The following is an 18,869-nucleotide window of genomic DNA, read 5'->3' as shown; positions in this document are numbered from 1 at the left end:
ACAGTAAGTTTCATAGCTTTATCATTTTCAAGAGCCAGCATAAAATTAAAACTATCATAACATATAAATCAAGCTTGCAATTCTTAGTACCAATAATGGCCACCAGATGGAGCTATAGGATTACTTTTAAATAATTATTGCAGAAACAAGTATGATTTAAATCATTTATAGAAGTCTTTCAAAGAAAAATAATATGTATTTTATGTATTTTACTGATAAAATGACCCTCACTTAATTAGAATAACAAGCTGAAGTATTGTGAACTGTATATTAAGAATAATTCTTTATAGGCTTTATGGACAGATACGTTTTGAGTGACTCTTGAAGGATCAGCACCACATCCTCTTTTACCACTGTTTAAAGAATGTATCTTACAGAACAGGTGCGAATGAATTTTGGATAGCTTGAATGGTTTTGTCGTGGTGATTTTTTGAAATAACAGTAAAAAAGTAACCAGTAAATGTCTTTTATTTTATTTTTTTTAAGTGCAGCTTCTAAACACTTCAAAAAAATGTACACATAGGAAATATGTGAAATATGCATAGCTTCATGACTATACAACACTATATGGATGATATAAAATTAAAAAACTATCATACATCTGATATCACTCTGTCCCTCTGTCACTGTGGGTAATGTGTGTGTGTGTGTGTGTGTGTGTGTGTTAAGTGAATTAGGTGTGAAACTATCAGAGAGCATTTAGTCTCCAGCGCCAACATTTTACAGAACTACCACTTTCCTGGAGTCTCAGAATTACAATGTGTCAGGTTCTGAGAGATCTAAGATTCCAAAAAATTATTTGATTAGAATACCATGAAGTATTGTGAAATACTATATATTAAGAATTTTATATATAGGTTTTATGAACAGATTATAGTGACTCGTGAAATACCAGCACCACCTCCTCTTGTCCGATGGTTTGAGGAATATATTTTCCTGAATCCGGGATTAAGATTTAGGAGCTCATTTTTATTCCACCTCCTTTCCTGAAAGTCTGTCTTGCAGAATTGACTAAAAATTAATCTTCACATTAATTCCTAATTATTTTTGTCAGTTCTTCTTGACCTGTTTTTTTCTTCTTCTTCTTTTCTGACCTCATGACCCAGTCAGCATTTTTGTACAATGGTCAAGTCTTAACTTATCCATTTCTGTATTGCATTTGTGTTTGATATTTCTCATGAGTATTTCATAATTTTCGACTTTGAGTTAAAACAGTTTGAGTTAAAACTCTTTTTTAGCGCATTTCATCTGTAAAAGAAAACATGCCTAATAATTCTGCACACATGAATATAAGGAGTTTTTCTCTTCCAGCTTTCCTGGACTATTGTATAGCACTCATAAATTATTAAATAAAAAATAATGGTAGTTATTAAAGGTGCTGTAGGGAACTTTTGTAAAAAAATATTTTTTACATATTTATTAAACCTGTCATTATGTCCTGACAGTAGAATATGAGACAGATAATCTGTGAAAAAAATCAAGCTCCTCTGGCTCCTCCCAGTGGTCCTATTGCCATTTGCAGAAAGTCATGCGCTCCCGTTAAAAAACAACCAATCAGAGCTGCGGTCCGTAACTTTGTTTGTGTTCAAAATGTAGAAAAATGAACATAATAAGCGAGTACACCATGAATCCATTTTCCAAACCGTATTTTTAGCTTTTCCTGAATCACTAGGGTACACCTATAATAAGTGTTTATATTCTGACTATTTTAGATTGCTTCGGGGATACCTTTGTGATTCTTCATAGACATAAACAGAGAGAAGTAGCTCCAGCTACAATGTTCTTCCGCAAGACGCGAGCAGTTCTGTTTATTAACCGCTAGATCGTCAAAAGTTCCCTACTGCAGCTTTAAGATTGATATGGTTTGGAATTGGTACAATGTGCTTGGAAACAAATCACAATAAAACAATGTTTTAATGTTTAACTTTGGAATATTAACTGACATGAATGAATGCTATATAAATATTGTTCATGTTAACAATGTTTATAAATGAAATCTTATTGTAAAGTGTTACTAAATATACATATATATATATATATATATATATATATATATATATATATATATATATATATATATATATATATTTGTTCTGTGAATGTGATTTTAAAGTCTAGATGATTCGGATTAACCCTTTAACTGCCATATCCTTTAAAACCTCACTGCCAGAGGGATATTGTGAATGCATGTGCCCGCTGGGCACAGTTTACCTGATGCCACCGGGGTGGCGATGGCATTGGTGGCTTGAGCCCGCCATCGCTGCTTGCAGCTATATTTATTTAGGGCTCAAGCCTGGAGGGCGAGAGCCCTATTGTTTTGCTTAGGATTATTTTTAATTATTATTATTTTTTTTTTAATTTTTTTTTTCTAACGTTACGGGGGCTTTTGGGGCCCTTAACATGCTTAAAAAGTCTTGAAAATTGGCACACACATTGGAACCTGCGGCCATTAGGGCCGGGCAGAGACTGATACACGGGCGTGGCACAGGGGCTCTACAGCGCCCCCTGGAATATGGAGGGCCATATATCATACATACTTGTACGTTGACGTACGAAACTCGGTACACATATAGAACTCATCAATACAAACAACTTTCGTATTGCATATCATAGGCTCCGCCCAACAGGAAGTTGGCTATTTAGGGTTTATTATTCATATTTGTCGTCAAAGTTGTGGGGGCTTTTGGGGTCCTTAACATACTCAAAAACTCTTGAAAGTTTGCGCACACTTTGGAATCTGTGGCCTTAAGGAGCCTGCAGAGGCTGGTATCTGGGCGTGGCACAGGGGCTCTACGGCGCCCCCTGGAACACAGTCATAAATGTTGATTTATAGCTCACACATACTTGCACATATTCATATGAAACTCAGTACACATATAGATCTCATCATGCCGAACAACTTTCGTATTGCATGTCATAGGCTCCACCCAACAGGAAGTCAGCTATTTAGAGTTATGTAAAAAGCGCATGCTCTGGAATTTGATATACTTGTCATAGGTTTTTTACTCGCTTGCCACCAAACTCGGTCAACATGATCTCAAGACATTGGGGATGAAAAATTGCCAGGGGATTTTTGATATCTCGAACGGTTTGCTCGTAGCGAGGCGTTGAATTTATGCCGAGAATTGAGTTGGTTTTACTGTTTTACAGTTTTACTGGCACTTGAAGCCTTCAGAACGTGAAAATATCGATCCTAAAGAATTGTGGCAGAGCAAATGAACACCTCCTAAAAACAAGAGTGCCCAGAGTACAGAGGGCGCATGTTTGTGTTTCTGAGTTCATTCTTTCGAGTTTCTCTATGCATAATTTCATAGATATGTGGCTATATTTAACCACTGGTTCACCTAAAACTCTTACACTATCTGTAGTTAAATGGCATGGTTTGATACAGTGGTCAGGTAAATTTGATTAAGTAAATGTTAAACTTTTGAAATTCAGAAAAAAAGAACCACATATTGATGAATCAATACATGAAAATTATGTATCTGTGTCCTGTTATTTATCGTTTTGTACGCATTTCAGAAAAATAAAATGGTTAGGATTCAGGTGTATTTGCAAATAGTGATTAATCATGATTAATCCACTGAAAATTCTGATTAATTTGATTAAAAATGTTAATCATTTGACAGCCCTAATTATACACCGTTACAGTGGTCTATAATAAATATTAACAGGTTTTATTCAAGCTGTTTAGAATGATTGCAGTAGGCTATTTTTTTTAAATGTAAATCCAAAAAAAAAAAAAAAAAAAAAACATTGGAAAAGAATAACTGTTGTACTTTTTTATACTTTTTGTATAATTTTATAGTTTATGCATTATAGTTATAAGAACAAATACATTTAGCCACTCACATAGAAATCTTAGGCCTTATCCTTTTGTGACAGTTTTAGGGATTTTTTAAAATCCTAAAAAACCTTATTTGTGCTGCAAATAATAATTTCAAACTAATTTGATACTGACCTCTGACATCCTGTGACATGATATTTATTTGAATTTACATTATCTCATGGATGTAACAGTAAATCTGTTCAGCTCACAGATCAAGACTAAGCTGTAATGCAAGCAGAACTTTCACAAATGCTTGTAGGTCAATAAAATCATTACAAAACACTTACAAATCCTTTAAGGGATTTGATAACACTGTAAAATAATGTCTAATTTGTTAACATTAGCAAATGCATTGATAACACTTTATAATAACTGCACTCATTAGTAAATAGTCAGTTCATGCTTTATAAAGCCTTGTCCCAATATTAATAGTCAGTAGTAAGCATTTTATAAATACAGCTATAAATAGCTTGTTCTTGGTTTATAATCACATTTATTAAAAAGGAGAGTAAAGGGTCAGTTATCTTCCTATGAAAAATAAAAAAATAAAAATAAACAGACAACAACACAGATTGATACAGAACTCAGAAATTTTATTGTGGATTTATGATCAAATCAGCCTGTAAATGAATTCATACTCCTTCAAGAAGACACAAGTAGTTCACACCAAACTTTTTTAACATGAAGCCAATATACTGAAGATGTTAAATAGCGAATGGGTTTTAAGATACCTTAAATGGTGTGGCCATAGCGATTTATTAAAGTAACATTAAAAAATACAATAGTTATTTTACTATATCTTTAAAAATTTTCATTCCAACTCTTCATAATTTTTTATATACGTAGAAGTCATCATTTGAAGGAAGCACAGTAAGTTTCATAGCTTTATCATTTTCAAGAGCCAGCATAAAATTAAAACTATCATAACTTATAAATCAAGCTTGCAATTCTTAGCACCAATAATGGCCACCAGATGAAGCTATAGGATTACTTTTAAATAATTATTGTAGAAACAAGTATGATTTAAATCATTTATAGAAATCTTTCAAAGAAAAATAATATGTATTTTATGTATTTTACTGATAAAATGACCCTCACTTAATTAGAATAACAAGCTGAAGTATTGTGAACTGTATATTAAGAAATAATTCTTTATAGGCTTTATGGACAGATACGTTTTGAGTGACTCTTGAAGGTTCAGCACAACATCCTCTTTTACCACTGTTTAAAGAATGTATCTTACAGAACAGGTGCGAATGAATTTTGGATAGCTTGAATGGTTTTGTCGTGGTGATTTTTTGAAATAACAGTACAAAAGTAACCAGTAAATGTCTGTTATTTTTTTAAGTGCAGCTTCTAAACACTTCAAAAAAATGTACACATAGAAGACAAGTCATTCTGAGGAAATATGCATAGTTTCATGACTATACAACACTATATGGATGATAGAAAATTAAAAAACTATCATGCATCTGATGTCACTCTGTCCCTCTGTCATTGTGGGTAATGTGTGTGTGTGTGTTTGTGTGTGTGTTAAGTGAATTAGGTGTGAAACTATCAGGGAGCATTTAGTCTCCAGCGCCAACATTTTACAGAACTGCCACTTTCCTGGAGTCTCAGAATTACAATTTGTCAGGTTCTGAGAGATCTAAGATTCCAAAAAATGATTTATTTAGAATACCATGAAGTATTGTGAAATACTTTATATTAAGACTTCATATATAGGCTTTATGAACAGATTAGAGGGACTTGTGAAGGACCAGCACCACCTCCTCTTGTCCGATGGTTTGAGGAAGATATCTTCCAGAATCCGGGATTAAGATTTAGGAGCTCATTTTTATTCCACCTCCTTTTCTGAAAGTCTGTCTTGCAGAATTGACTAAAAATTAATCTTCACATTAATTCCTAATTATTTTGCAATTCTTTTTGTCAGTTCTTCTTGACCTGTTTTTCTCTTCCAGCTTTCCTGGACTATTGTATAGCACTCATAAATGATTAAATAAAAAATAATGGTAGTTATTAAGATTTATATGGTTTGGAATTGGTAAAATGTGCTTGTAAAAAAATCACAATAAAACAATGTTTTAATGTTTAAGTTTGGAATATTAACTGACATGAATGAATGCTATATAAATATTGAGAATGAGAATGAGAGAATGAGAATGAGAATGAGCTTTATTGCCAGGTATGTTTACACATACGAGGAATTTGTTTTCGTGACAGAAGCTCCGCAGTACAACAGAATGACAGCGACAGAACATAAAACACATAATAAAAGAATAAAAAATACAAATAAGTAGATAGTGAATGACAATATACAAATGACAATTGTAGGCAGGTATATTACAAAATGCAGTTATGTATGTACATATATATTATGTGCAAAATTTAAGTGTATACTAAGTATGTGGTTAGATAAATAAAGTGTATGTGTATATAAATATAAAGTGTAGTGTGTTCGCCGTTATTATCAGCTGTTCATAAGATGGATTGCCTGAGGGAAGAAACTGGTCCTGTGTCTGGTCGTTCTAGTGCTCAGTGCTCTGTAGTGTCGACCAGATGGCAACAGTTCAAAGAGGGAGTGTGCTGGATGTGAGGGGTCCAAAGTGATTTTGACAGCCCTTTTTCTCACTCTGGATAAGTACAGTTCTTGATAAATGGGAGAGTTGAACCGATGATTCGCTCAGCAGTCCGGACTACCCTCTGTAGTCTTCTGAGGTCAGATTTAGAAGCTGAGCTGAACCAGACAGTTACTGAAGTGCAGAGGATGGATTCAATGATGGTGGAGTAGAACTGTTTCAGCAGCTCCTGTGGCAGGTTAAACTTCCTCAGCTGGCGGAGGAAGTACAACCTTTGCTGGGCCTTTTTCACAATGGAGTCAATGTGAATGTCCCACTTCAGGTCCTGAGAGATGGTGGTTCCCAGGAACCTGAATGACTCCACTGCAGTCACAGTGCTGTTCATGATGGTGAGTGGGGGGAGTGCAGGGGGGTTTCTCCTGAAGTCCACGATCATCTCCACTGTTTTGAGGGTGTTAAGCTCCAGGTTGTTGAGAGTGCACCAGACAGCCAGCTGTTTTACCTCCTGTCTGTAAGCAGACTCGTCACCGTCCTGAATGAGGCCGATGAGTGTGGTGTCGTCTGCAAACTTCAGGAGCTTGACAGAGGGGTCCTTAGATGTGCAATTGTTGGTGTACAGGGAGAAGAGCAGTGGGGAGAGAACGCAGCCCTGGGGAGCTGCGGTGCTGATTGTACGGGTGCTGGATGTGTATTTTCCCAGCCTCACTAGCTGCTGCCTGTCTGTCAGGAAGCTGTTGATCCACTGACAGACGGAGGTGGGCACGGAGAGCTGATTTAGTTTGGGCAGGAGGAGGTTTGGTATGATCGTGTTGAAGGCCGAGCTGAAGTCCACAAACAGGATCCTCACATAAGTCCCCGGTCTGTCTAGGTGTTGCAGAACATAATGCAGTCCAATGTTTACTGCATCGTCCACAGACCTGTTTGCTCTGTAGGCAAACTGAAGAGGATCCAGCAAGGGCCCAGTGATGTCCTTCAGGTGGGCCAGCACCAGTTTTTCAAATGACTTCATGACTACAGTCGTTAGAGCCACAGGCCTGTAGTCATTTAGTCCTGTAATTTTGGGTTTCTTAGGGATGGGTATGATGGTGGAACGTTTGAAGCATGAAGGGACTTCGCACAGCTCCAGCGATCTGTTGAAGATCTGTGTGAAGATGGGGGCCAGCTGGTCAGCACAGGATTTCAGACAGGCTGGTGTAACACAATCTGGGCCTGGTGCTTTTTTCCTTTTCTGCTTCCGGAAGACCTGGCGCACCGCATCCTCGCTGATCTGAATTGCAGGTGCCCCACCTGAGAGGGGGGATGCAGGAGGTGTGAATGGTGAGAGTGCTTGATTGGAGAGGTGTTCAGGATGGGTTGCAGGAGCTGTTAATGGTGTGAACGGTTGTTTGGAGAGTCATTTGGGGCTGGTTGAAGGAGTTGTGAAGGGTGTGAATGGTTGTGTGGGGAGGCGTTCAGGGCAGGTGATGGGTGTTCTTTCAAACCTGCAGTAAAACTCGTTCAGATCGTCTGCCAGTCATTGATTCTCTACAGTGCTGGGCGGTGGTGTCTTGTAATTGGTGATCTTCTTTAGACTTTTCCACACTGATGCGGAGTCGTTGGAAGTGAACTGAGTCCTTATTTTTTCTGAATAATTCCTCTTTGCCACTTTGATCTCCTTTTCCAATGTGTATTTAGCCTGTTTATACAAGACATTGTCCCCCTTCACGTAAGCATCTTCTTTGGCCTGACGGAGCTGTCTGAGTTTTGCAGTGAACCACAGTTTGTCATTATTGTAAATTAGTTGAGTCTTTGTAGGAATACACATATCCTCACAGAAACTGATATATGAGGTTACGGTCTCTGTGAGTTCGTCCAGATCGGTGGTAGCAGCTTCAAAAACACTCCAATTTAGTGAGGTCAAAACAAGATTGTAAATCCTGCTCTGCTTCATTAGTCCATCTTTTTAAAGTCCTTGATACAGGTTTAGCTGATTTTAGTTTCTGCCTGTAGGACGGTATAAGATGAACCAGAAGGTGATCAGAACGTCCCAAAGCTGCTCGTGGAACAGAGTGAAATGCATCCTTTATTGTGGTGTAACAGTGATCCAATATATTACTGTCTCTTGTGGGACAAGTAACATGCTGTCTGTATTTTGGCAGTTCACGGGAGAGATTGGCTTTATTAAAGTCCCCGAGAATGATTAAAACAGAGTCCGGGTGTTGTTTTTCTGTCTCTGTAATCTGATCAGCGAGTTTCTCTAAAGCTGAGCTCACATGCGCTTGCGGAGGGATGTAAACACTGACCAGAATGAACGATTGAAACTCCCGCGGCTAATAGAACGGCTTGCAGTTAATGAAGAGTGTTTCGAGATTTGAGCAGTACGTCTTCTTTAACACAGTTACATCTGTACACCTCCGTTCATTGATGTAAAAGCATGTCCCGCCTCCGCGTGACTTCCCAGTTGATTCTGATTCGCGATCTGCTCTAAACAGCTGAAAGTCCGGCAGATGGAGCGCGCTGTCCGGTATGGTGTCATTCAGCCAGGTTTCCGTGAAACACAGAGCAGCAGAGTGTGTGAAATCCTTATTTGTCCGAGAAAGCAGAAGGAGTTCGTCCGTTTTGTTGGGTAGAGAGCGGAGATTTGCCAGATGGATGCTAGGCAACGGCGTTCGAAATTCGCGCTTCCTGAGTCTGACGAGCGCTCCCGCTCGCTTCCCCCGTCTGCGCGTCCTGAAGCGCTTGATCAGCGCCGCCGCTCCTCCTATAACAACGTTCACTAAAACATCTGAATAATTGAAATCCGGAAAAACATCCTGTGGTGCGTTCTGCCGAATGTTCAGCAGTTCTTCCCTGGTGAAACTGATGGCAGGAATATAACTAAAGACAGGACAAACTAACAAAAACACAAAAACATATGCAGAGCTCGTCACGGAGGCAGCCATCCTGTATCGGCGCCATTTGTTCATGTTAACATGATGTTTATAAATGGAATCTTATTGTAAAGTGTTACTAAAGTTATATATATATATATATTGTTCTGTGAATGTGATTTTAAAGTCTAGATGATTCGGATTAACCCTTTAACTGCCATATCCTTTAAAACCTCACTGCCAGAGGGATATTGTGAATGCATGTGCCCGCTGGGCATAGTTTACCTGATGCCACCGGGGTGGCGATGGCATTGGTGGCTTGAGCCCGCCATCGCTGCTTGCAGCTATATTTATTATTATTTTTATTTTTTCTAAAATCCTGTCAAACGTGCACAAACTACTAGCTACTACTAAATATTGTAGAAACATAATTTTCTGTAAAGTTGCTTTGTAACGATTTGTATTGTAAAAAGCGCTATACAAATAAACTTGAATTGAATTTTTTTTTTTTATTGAATTGATTTGTGTACTTCGTCCACCACTGCAGGTCGCAGTCTGTCACCATGAGTCTGCAAGAGAACAGAAGACATAAAACCATTCTTTTCATCAACCATCTGTACAAGCGGGCGGTTTATGATAGGAAGGCCTACTGGAGCCATAACCAATTATACTTTCATGTTAACAAATGCTCGATTGTCCAAATAAGTCTGTCACCTGACTTCAGCCTTTTCCCTGTCGTTAGGGCTTCAAACTCACAGAAAGCACACACACATTCTCTGTCCAGAAGATCTTGTCAAATTTCACACTTTCATTCTCCACACCACTAAATCAAGTTCATTCTTCATTCTCTGAGTCTCACTCAACTACGACATGTGACGTGCAATGCCTTTTATCAGGCTTCATAAACTCTGTGTTGATTGGTGTTGTTCAAACCTTAGCCAATTTCAAAATCATCTCAGCCCAATCAACTTCTTTTATCTACCATTCGTAAGCCCAATGCGGCTCAAATTTAGAACATGTCAATTGTGGTGCTTCCTCATTGCTAATTCCATAGGAATCAGCACTGAGGGTCAAATTTAATTCACACATTAAATCTCTGGCCATTAGATTATGGATAAAATGGCTTGAAGCCGAAGTGCTTTCATACACTTTTCCTGTCATTTTCGGCACACATGGCAAGTCACATTGTCGTAAAGTGCTCTGGCACGCTCTGAAATCAGCTTAAAGGTTAATTATTACTCCCTCTACTATTATTGGTTATCTTGGCATTTGAGAGTAGTTGAGATCATGGTCCAGTTTTAGGGCTGTCAGCTCTGCCACAGGGTAGTGATGTTTATAAGCCGGCGGTGCTGACCCGATCTCGGTTGCATATTGGAAAACACAAACACACTTTTCATTAGTAGCATTTTGCTCCGGTGGAGCTGTTTTCTCACACACATTCTCTTCCATCCTTTTTATTTCACCCCTACATGCCAATTATTTCTGCATTTGCTTACGTTCTTGTCTTTCAGCATCTTCTAACCAACAACCTATAGTCTGAGTAGCATTCTGTTTTCTCACATACACTGTCTTCCATCTTTTCATTTCATCCCTACGTGCCAATTCTTTCTGCATTTGCTTACGTTCTCGACTTTCAGCCTATTCTAACCAACAACCTATAGTCTGAGTACATCCTATACACGTGACGAACACATACAACAACCATTCTGTTTCTCTTTTTTTTTCAACTGACTCTCTCACAACATTCAGTCTTACTTTACTCATTGTCCCTTCTTCAGGAAAATCATGATATTTGATCAGCTTTTCTGTGTACACTTATGCCCATAATTCTTTTTCTATTTGACCGAAAACTGGTGTTTAAAAATTTTGCTAGCTTTCTGTTTGGTGATCCTATGTTGGCTGACTTCAATCTCTTCTGGATTTCCTTCGAAGCACGTCTATAATCTGTTAAACGTCTTCAACAGATCCGATTTTGTCACCTCAAATCGGCAAGATTAGCAAAAATGCTCTGTAATTAAAGCTTACTCAAAATCTTCACTAAAGTGCTTTCCAGCGCTTGAATGATTCTAGTTCACCTAATCAGCTGTGGCTCTTCCATCCACCTACAAGCTAGTTATCGGCATAAAATTGACTCGACTTCCCCATGTTACAATTTGCCCCTTAAAAACCTTCTCTGCTCGCACAGTGATGGTCAGTCACTATGGTTCACACACAGTCATGTCGAATTACACCACTCAAAATAAACAATTTACAGTCTCTTACCTGAGATGCTTTTACTGCCACCGGGTTCTTTCTGATCTCATCTGAGTCACTCTGGCCCTGAAAGCAGTTTTGGCTCTTGTCTCTCAATTTTCGAGGTAAGACCAGAGCCTGGTGCTCTGAGATGATCACTTTGTCAAATCCGCTCAGGACCAGAAGAATCTGTGGTGTATTTTGCCGGTTCTCCAAAGAATCAAACTCAGTCAGGGATTTTTCTCTCTGAAGAAAATACTTTATTTTAAGCAAAACAAAGCCGAGAGTTCCTTGCAAGGAGATCTCTCGAATGCTAGGTAGCAACTCATTACATACCCTATACAGGGCGTTTCCAAATGGTCAGACTTTCCTTATGCTTGCAATTATGATTCCTCACTAGAGAGGAGAGGCCCCTACTTGTTTTGGTATGAAGAAAGGCCCTTTCTGTATGTCTGACCACATGTTTCTCATCAGTTCTGAACATTCCAGCACGTAAGCATATTCCTTTCTATCCTTTACCTATAGGATTATAATGGAAAAACAACTAGCAACAAAAATGGCTAGATTCACATTGATTATACTTGATTGATTAAAATCTTATTAATAAAAATATTCCACAAAACCACTGTGAGATCCCACTATTCTGACACCAAATTGTTGTGGCAAAAACAATTACTAACAAATAGCATCTCAGTGTAAGAGACAAGGAATCAAATTATATTTAAGGAAAGAAGTTTATTTTCCTTAAAGAGGTTCGTTCACTGTTACAGCAGCTACCCTGAAACACAACAAACCCGAATCACACTGAAAACAGACAGCCTTATTATACTGTTATCACCCGCACTTCTTACAAGGCTCCTTCTCTGTAAATTTCCACTTAACCCCGTAAACCAAAACTAGCTGTTTTCAGAAAACACAATGGTCCTCCTAACCCCCTGGGCTTTTTAATTATCTTCACACCCGTGAGGTCAAAGGTCTTTATTTATGGCTAACCCCTCTGATCTTTCCTGAGTACATAGCCCGCACTAAAGACTTCGAAGGCTCTTTATTTTACTGTGTGATGTCTTCGTTGCATTTCAGGTGACAAACATACATACTGAGAGAGAAATACAAGTTAAATCAAAGGAAAAATAAAAATATATGAAAACCCACTAAATGTCTAAGAAAGTAAATAAGTAAATACATTTTTCTACAACACGTTCCCCAAAGTGTTCTCCATGCAGCTTGAGTTCCTGAAGAGGAATGTCTAAGTTTACGTATGTAACCCTGGTTCCTCGAAAGAACGAGATGCTGCGTTGCAGTGACACACTTCCGGCATCTCTGGCCGGCGCTTGCTTCATCCTTTGAGGCTGGTTGCTGGCTTTACCACTCATACTTTTATGCTTCCTGGTCTCTGACGTCACCCACCTATGACGTCCTGCCCATCCATTGGACTGATTACACACATTAGTCAGAGACGTCACGCTGGAGGCGATCCCCAAAGCATTCTCGACACAGCGTCTTGTTCCACATAACTGTGTGTGTGTGCCCTTTTGTTTTGTTATTATTTTTGTTGAAATAAAAGCAGTCAGTAGTAACAGCCGACCCAAGACTGCCGTCTTCCCTTCCTACACAACGAACATTGTTACAATGACATTTTCATGAAATATGAGCACATAATCACACTGTTGTTGCATCAAAATGTGAAGTAAATAGGGTGGACACAACAGAAACATTTACTTTCAAAACATAACTCTGGAATTACTTTATCTTGTCTCTGGCTTTCAACATCTACAAAAACAAAACAAAAATTTAGTCTTCGTAAAAACAAAAATGATAACATAATGGAATTACTAAGTTCAATTGGACCTTGTGTTATTTGGATCTTGTGTTGTCGTATGGTTCATGTATTACGCTCAGTGAAATATGTGACACAAGTATTTCAGACCACCTGCCTGTTTTATTTACTCTGGTTGTTCCCAATTCTGAGATTTCACCCTGTGCTTCTGCTCAACCCAGTGTGCGATGAATTAACCCTTTAACTGCTTCACAGTTTTCTAATGTTTTTAAGGATTCATTGTTTTATAATCTCAGTGTAGAACAATTCACGGCCTTATTTGACTCTACTTGTACTGAGATTTTAGACTATCTTGCTCCGTTGAGGAAAAAACGTCCCAAAGTTCTTTCAGAACCCTGGTTAAATGACACTACCCGTGTCGAACGCAGCACTAAGATCCAATAGCACTAATAGAGAGATACAACCACGATCAGATGATAAGAGCAGGTCATTTGGAACTAAGGAGAGCAGTCTCAGTACTATGATACGGTTTAAATCCTGACTGGTCTAAATCCTGACTGGAAATCCTAACAGATACCATTTTTTTCTTTAAGAAAGAATATAATTGTGAGAATTCTACCTTTTCTAGTATATTGGAAGGAAAAGAGAGATTCGATATCGGTCTATACTTAACCAGTTCTTTGGGTTAAACTTTTAAGGTTTTGGTTAAGGAAAACAGTTTGACACCATGGTATAATGAGCATACTCACACCCTAAAGAGAGCAGCCCGAAAAATGGAGCGCAGCTGGAGGAAAACAAAACTAGAGGTATTTCATATTGCTTGGCGGGAAAGTAGCACATCCTATAGAAAAGCATTAAAAACTGCTAGATCTGATTACTTTTCTTCTCTTTTAGAAGAAAACAAACATAACCCCAGGTATTTATTCAATAGAGTGGCTAAATTAACGAAAAATAAAGCCTCAACAAGTGTTGACATTTCCCAACACCACAACAGTAATGACTTTATGGACTACTTTACTTCTAAAATCGATACTATTAGAGATAAAATTGCAACCATTCAGCCGTCAGCTACAGTATCACATCAGACAGTGCACTATAGACCCCCTGAGGAACAGTTCCACTCATTCTCTACTATAGGAGAGGAAGAACTGTATAAACTTGTTAAATCATCTAAACCAAAAACATGTATGTTAGACCCTTATACCATCTAAGCTCCTAAAAGAGGTGCTTCCAGAAGTCATAGGTCCTCTTCTGACTATTATTAATTCCTCATTGTCATTAGGATATGTCCCCAAAACCTTCAAACTGGCTGTTATAAGCCTCTCATAAAAAAAAACACAACTTGACCCCAGATAACTTGTTAATTATAGACCAATCTCGAATCTCCCTTTTCTGTCCAAGATACTAGAAAAGGTGGGATCCTCACAATTATATTCCTTCTTAGAGAAAAATGGTATATTTGAGGATTTCCAGTCAGGATTAAAACCGTATCATAGTACTGAGACTGCTCTCCTTAGAGTTACAAATGATCTGCTCTTATCATCTGATCGTGGGTGTATCTCTCTATTAGTTTTATTGGATCTTAGTGCTGCGTTTGACACAATTGACCACAACATTCTTTTGCATAGACTTGAACACTTTGTTGGCATCAGTGGAAGTGCATTAGCATGATTTAAATCGTCCTTATATGACCGCCATCAGTTCGTAGCAGTGAATGAAGATGTATCATATCGATCACAAGTGCAGTATGGAGTACTTCAAGGCTCAGTACTACGGCCGCTACTCTTCACGCTTTATATGTTACCCTTGGGAGATTTCATCAGGAAACATGGTGTTAGCTTTCACTGTTATGCTGATGATACTCAGCTCTATATTTCCTCGCAGCCCGGTGAAACACACCAATTTGAAAAACTTTTTCAAAATTCAGAAAAAACAGAGGTGTTAATCATAGGGCCTAAAAACTCTGCTTGTAATAACCTAGAACACTGTCTAAGACTTGATGGTTGCTCTGTCAATTCTTCGTCATCAGTTAGGTACCTAGGTGTGCTACTTGATCGCAATCTTTTCTTAGAAAGCCACGTTTCTAGCATTTGTAAAACTGCATTTTTCCATGTCAAAAATATATCTAAATTACGGCCTATGCTCTCAATGTCAAATGCAGAAATGTTAATTCATGCATTTATGACTTCAAGGTTAGACTATTGTAATGCTTTATTGGGTGGTTGTTCTGCACGCTTGGTAAACAAACTACAGCTAGTCCAAAATGCAGCAGCAAGAGTTCTTACTAGAACCAGGAAGTATGACCATATTAGCCCGGCCCTGTCCACACTGCACTGGCTCCCTATCAAACATCGTATAGATTTTAAAATATTGCTTATTACTTATAAAGCCCTGAATGGTTTAGCACCTCAGTATTTGAATGAGCTCCTCTTACATTATACTCCTCTACGTCTGCTACGTTCTCAAAACTCAGGCAATTTGATATTACCTAGAATATCAAAATCAACTGTCGGCGGCAGATCCTTTTCCTATTTGGCGCCTAAACTCTGGAATAACCTACCTAACATTGTTCGGGAGGCAGACACACTCTTGCAGTTTAAATCTAGATTAAAGACCCATCTCTTTAACCTGGCATACACATAACATACTAATATGCTTTTAATATCCAAATCCGTTAAAGGATTTTTAGGCTGCATTAATTTGGTAAACCGGAACCGGAAACACTTCACATAACACCGTACTTTCTACATCATTAGAAGAATGGCATTTACGCTAATATTTGTCTGTTTCTCTCTTGTTCCGAGGTCACCGTGGCCACCAGATCCAGTCTGTATCCAGATCAGAGGGTCACTGCAGTCACCCGGATCCAGCACGTATCCAGACCAGATGGTGGATCAGTATCTAGAAAGGACCTCTACTGCCCTGAAAGACAGCGGAGAACAGGACAACTAGAGCCCCAGATACAGATCCCCTGTAAAGACCTGTCTCAGAGGACCACCAGGACAAAACCACAGGAAACAGATGATTCTTCTGCACAATCTGACTTTGCTGCAGCCTGGAATTGAACTACTGGTTTCGTCTGGTCAGAGGAGAACTGGCCCCCCAACTGAGCCTGGTTTCTCCCAAGGTTTTTTTCTCCATTCTGTCACCGATGGAGTTTCAGTTCCTTGCCGGTGTCGCCTCTGGCTTGCTTAGTTGGGGTCACTTCATCTACAGCGATATCATTGACTTGATTGCAAATAAAGTCCTTGATCTGGACAAACTGTGCATCAGTTGAAAGTTTAAAGACTATAGCTTCGATATTTGACCAATGTTTTGATAAAACATTGTTGCAGTGACAGTTACTTAGTAATTTATGTCCGGATTGCAAAATAATAAATCTGCTCCTTCTGGACCGCATACACATACTATATACGCACTATTTAAGACGGAGTACGTGTGAACCTGTATAATGTATAACAAGTCTTTTTCAACACCTGAGGCACCGCTACAATGAGCTCTATGAACAATGAATGGCAAAAAATTAAAAAGTTTCAATTTGCATTTATGACTGTAAAGCATCTCTGTGTGACAAAATTGTGATTGTGATTGTAATTTTGATTGTGATTTTTGATGAATGTTAAATAATGGTGAGTGGCAGATTTTTAGGTCTGTGCAAAAACAGGATGGTCCACAGTATAGTTAGTTATATTTTGCTGTCTGACACACCTCAAACACATAAAATTAAGGTGCAGTATTAGAGCGTAAAAAAAAAACAATAAAAAAAAATCTTCACAGTCTGCCTTTGATCGTAATTTTGCTACTGTTGATGTTGTAACGTTACCAATGGCAGTTCAATACTGCATGATGCAACATCATATATAGCATTGTAGTAGTAGTTCTGGGCATATATATCGGTAGAAAGTAGGGTTGGGTACCGAAACCCGTTGCCAATATAACTCATTCCGGCGCCTCTTAAATGCCCGAGCGATCAATTGAAATATTTCTCCTGGTTCTCCAAAATGTACACAAGAATCATGGGCATCGCTAGGCCCCTTAAATTTCAAATGAAAACGGTAGCAGAGCTGTCCTTCCTGTCTTTCAGCATGCTCTTCAATCCGCAGATGCAGAGCAGCATGAGCGGACTCAAAAAGAAACAGAGGACACAAGGTGTGTTTATCGATAGATTGTTAGAATATCTGTATCTGTGCAGTTCTTTGTCATAAATACAGTTTACAAAAGGTCACGAGGGAGCAGTCGGTTTCTCATCTACTTTAAAAAGTTTTCGTTGTTCACCGCTCATCACACCACAGCTGTTTCCTCCAGAGAACATCTAGCCCTTAACACAAATGAACAAACGCATACTTCAATTGTACTTATTTAAATATACTTAATTTAATAATACGTACTTAATACATACACTACTGTGCAAAAGTCTTAGTCACGTTAGTATTTTTACCCAAAAGAATGGTGTTCGGACAGTTGCTTGTGCATTCAAAATCAATCCAGATTATTATTAAAATTAATGGCAAACTGATATTTCCTTCTGACACACTACAGCAAAAACATATAAATAACTGGCTTAAAACCCTTTTTGGGGGTGAAAATACTAATGTGCCTAAGACTTTTGCATAGTACTGTACTTTACAAACAACATTGTTTCTACTTTATAAAGAAGGAGCATACAGTAATTCACAGGACTGATTAAAGACCGTGAGAGACAGCACTCATTTTAACTAAATGTAATTATCAGTAAGATTCGGGAGGAGCGCGTCGGATACTTAGCCTAATCAACACAGGTGGACCACAATCAAATAATCAATCCCATAGTATAAATATCGCTGACTTACCTCTATCCATTGATGGTTTATCAGCATGCTGGTTCGCTTCGTTAGTCACCTTATCACAGACCCAATTTTCGTACCAACGAATTTGACCCAATTTTCGTACCAGCCTACACAGGGCACTGGAAGGGACAGCACCTGTGGTGTGTTGGTAGGGATTCTAATTTTGTCTGTCATCCAATGTCACGTTGAGAGTGAAAGACTGAAAGGAAACGTCTCAGTTACATATGGTAACCCTTGATCCCTGAAGGATGGAACAGAGACGTCATGTCCCATCGCCAACAGTGGCTGTACCACCGCTGAGCAGCCTGGTCAACAGCTCACTTGCAGTGCAACTGCGGCCTCTTATACTCACACCATGATCAGTGGTGGCTGGATGCAGTAATCTCATGCTTTGGCTTGTTTAGTTACACTCAAAGTTGTGTTTCGTCAGCCACCATATGTAACCGAGACGTTCTCTTCAGATAGGGCTGCTATATAAATCATATTTTAACTGTGATCACAATTTCTGTAAATTTTCAAATATTGAGATAAAAACACTTTTAAAATAGTTTTTCTGGTAGAAAAAAAAGAAAGAATCATCCTTGTTGTTTAAAACCGGGCATGGTTTCTGTTGGTGGTGGAAAGAGAGTATACCCAAGGGGTCTTCTCAGCAAACAAAGTTTGTCAGAAGTGAACCAATCACAGAAAAGACAGGTCTAAGATTATTTTTCCTCTTGGGGTATGACGGAAAGAGTGCAGTTGTTGTTAAAGACATAAAAATGGGCAAACAAACTAAAC

General features: G+C 38.6%; 1 protein-coding gene across 1 annotated transcript in view; it reads left to right on the top strand.

Annotated features, from left to right (window-relative positions):
• Positions 1-15,249: 15,249 nt before the first annotated feature.
• The window catches only part of LOC127986006 (uncharacterized), a gene marked incomplete at its 5' end in the record, with an annotated part of 403,871 nt that continues 400,251 nt past the window's right edge, over positions 15,250-18,869 (top strand). Inside the window, one exon of the mRNA XM_052588235.1 lies at positions 15,250-15,307. Coding sequence (XP_052444195.1) covers positions 15,250-15,307 — 58 coding nt within the window. The remainder of the gene's footprint in view (positions 15,308-18,869) is intronic.

The sequence above is a fragment of the Carassius gibelio genome, chromosome B21 (genome assembly GCF_023724105.1).
Source record: "Carassius gibelio isolate Cgi1373 ecotype wild population from Czech Republic chromosome B21, carGib1.2-hapl.c, whole genome shotgun sequence".
NCBI lineage: Eukaryota > Metazoa > Chordata > Actinopteri > Cypriniformes > Cyprinidae > Carassius > Carassius gibelio.
Note: the sequence above shows the minus strand (reverse complement) of the source record. Positions and strands in the feature narration are given on the sequence as shown.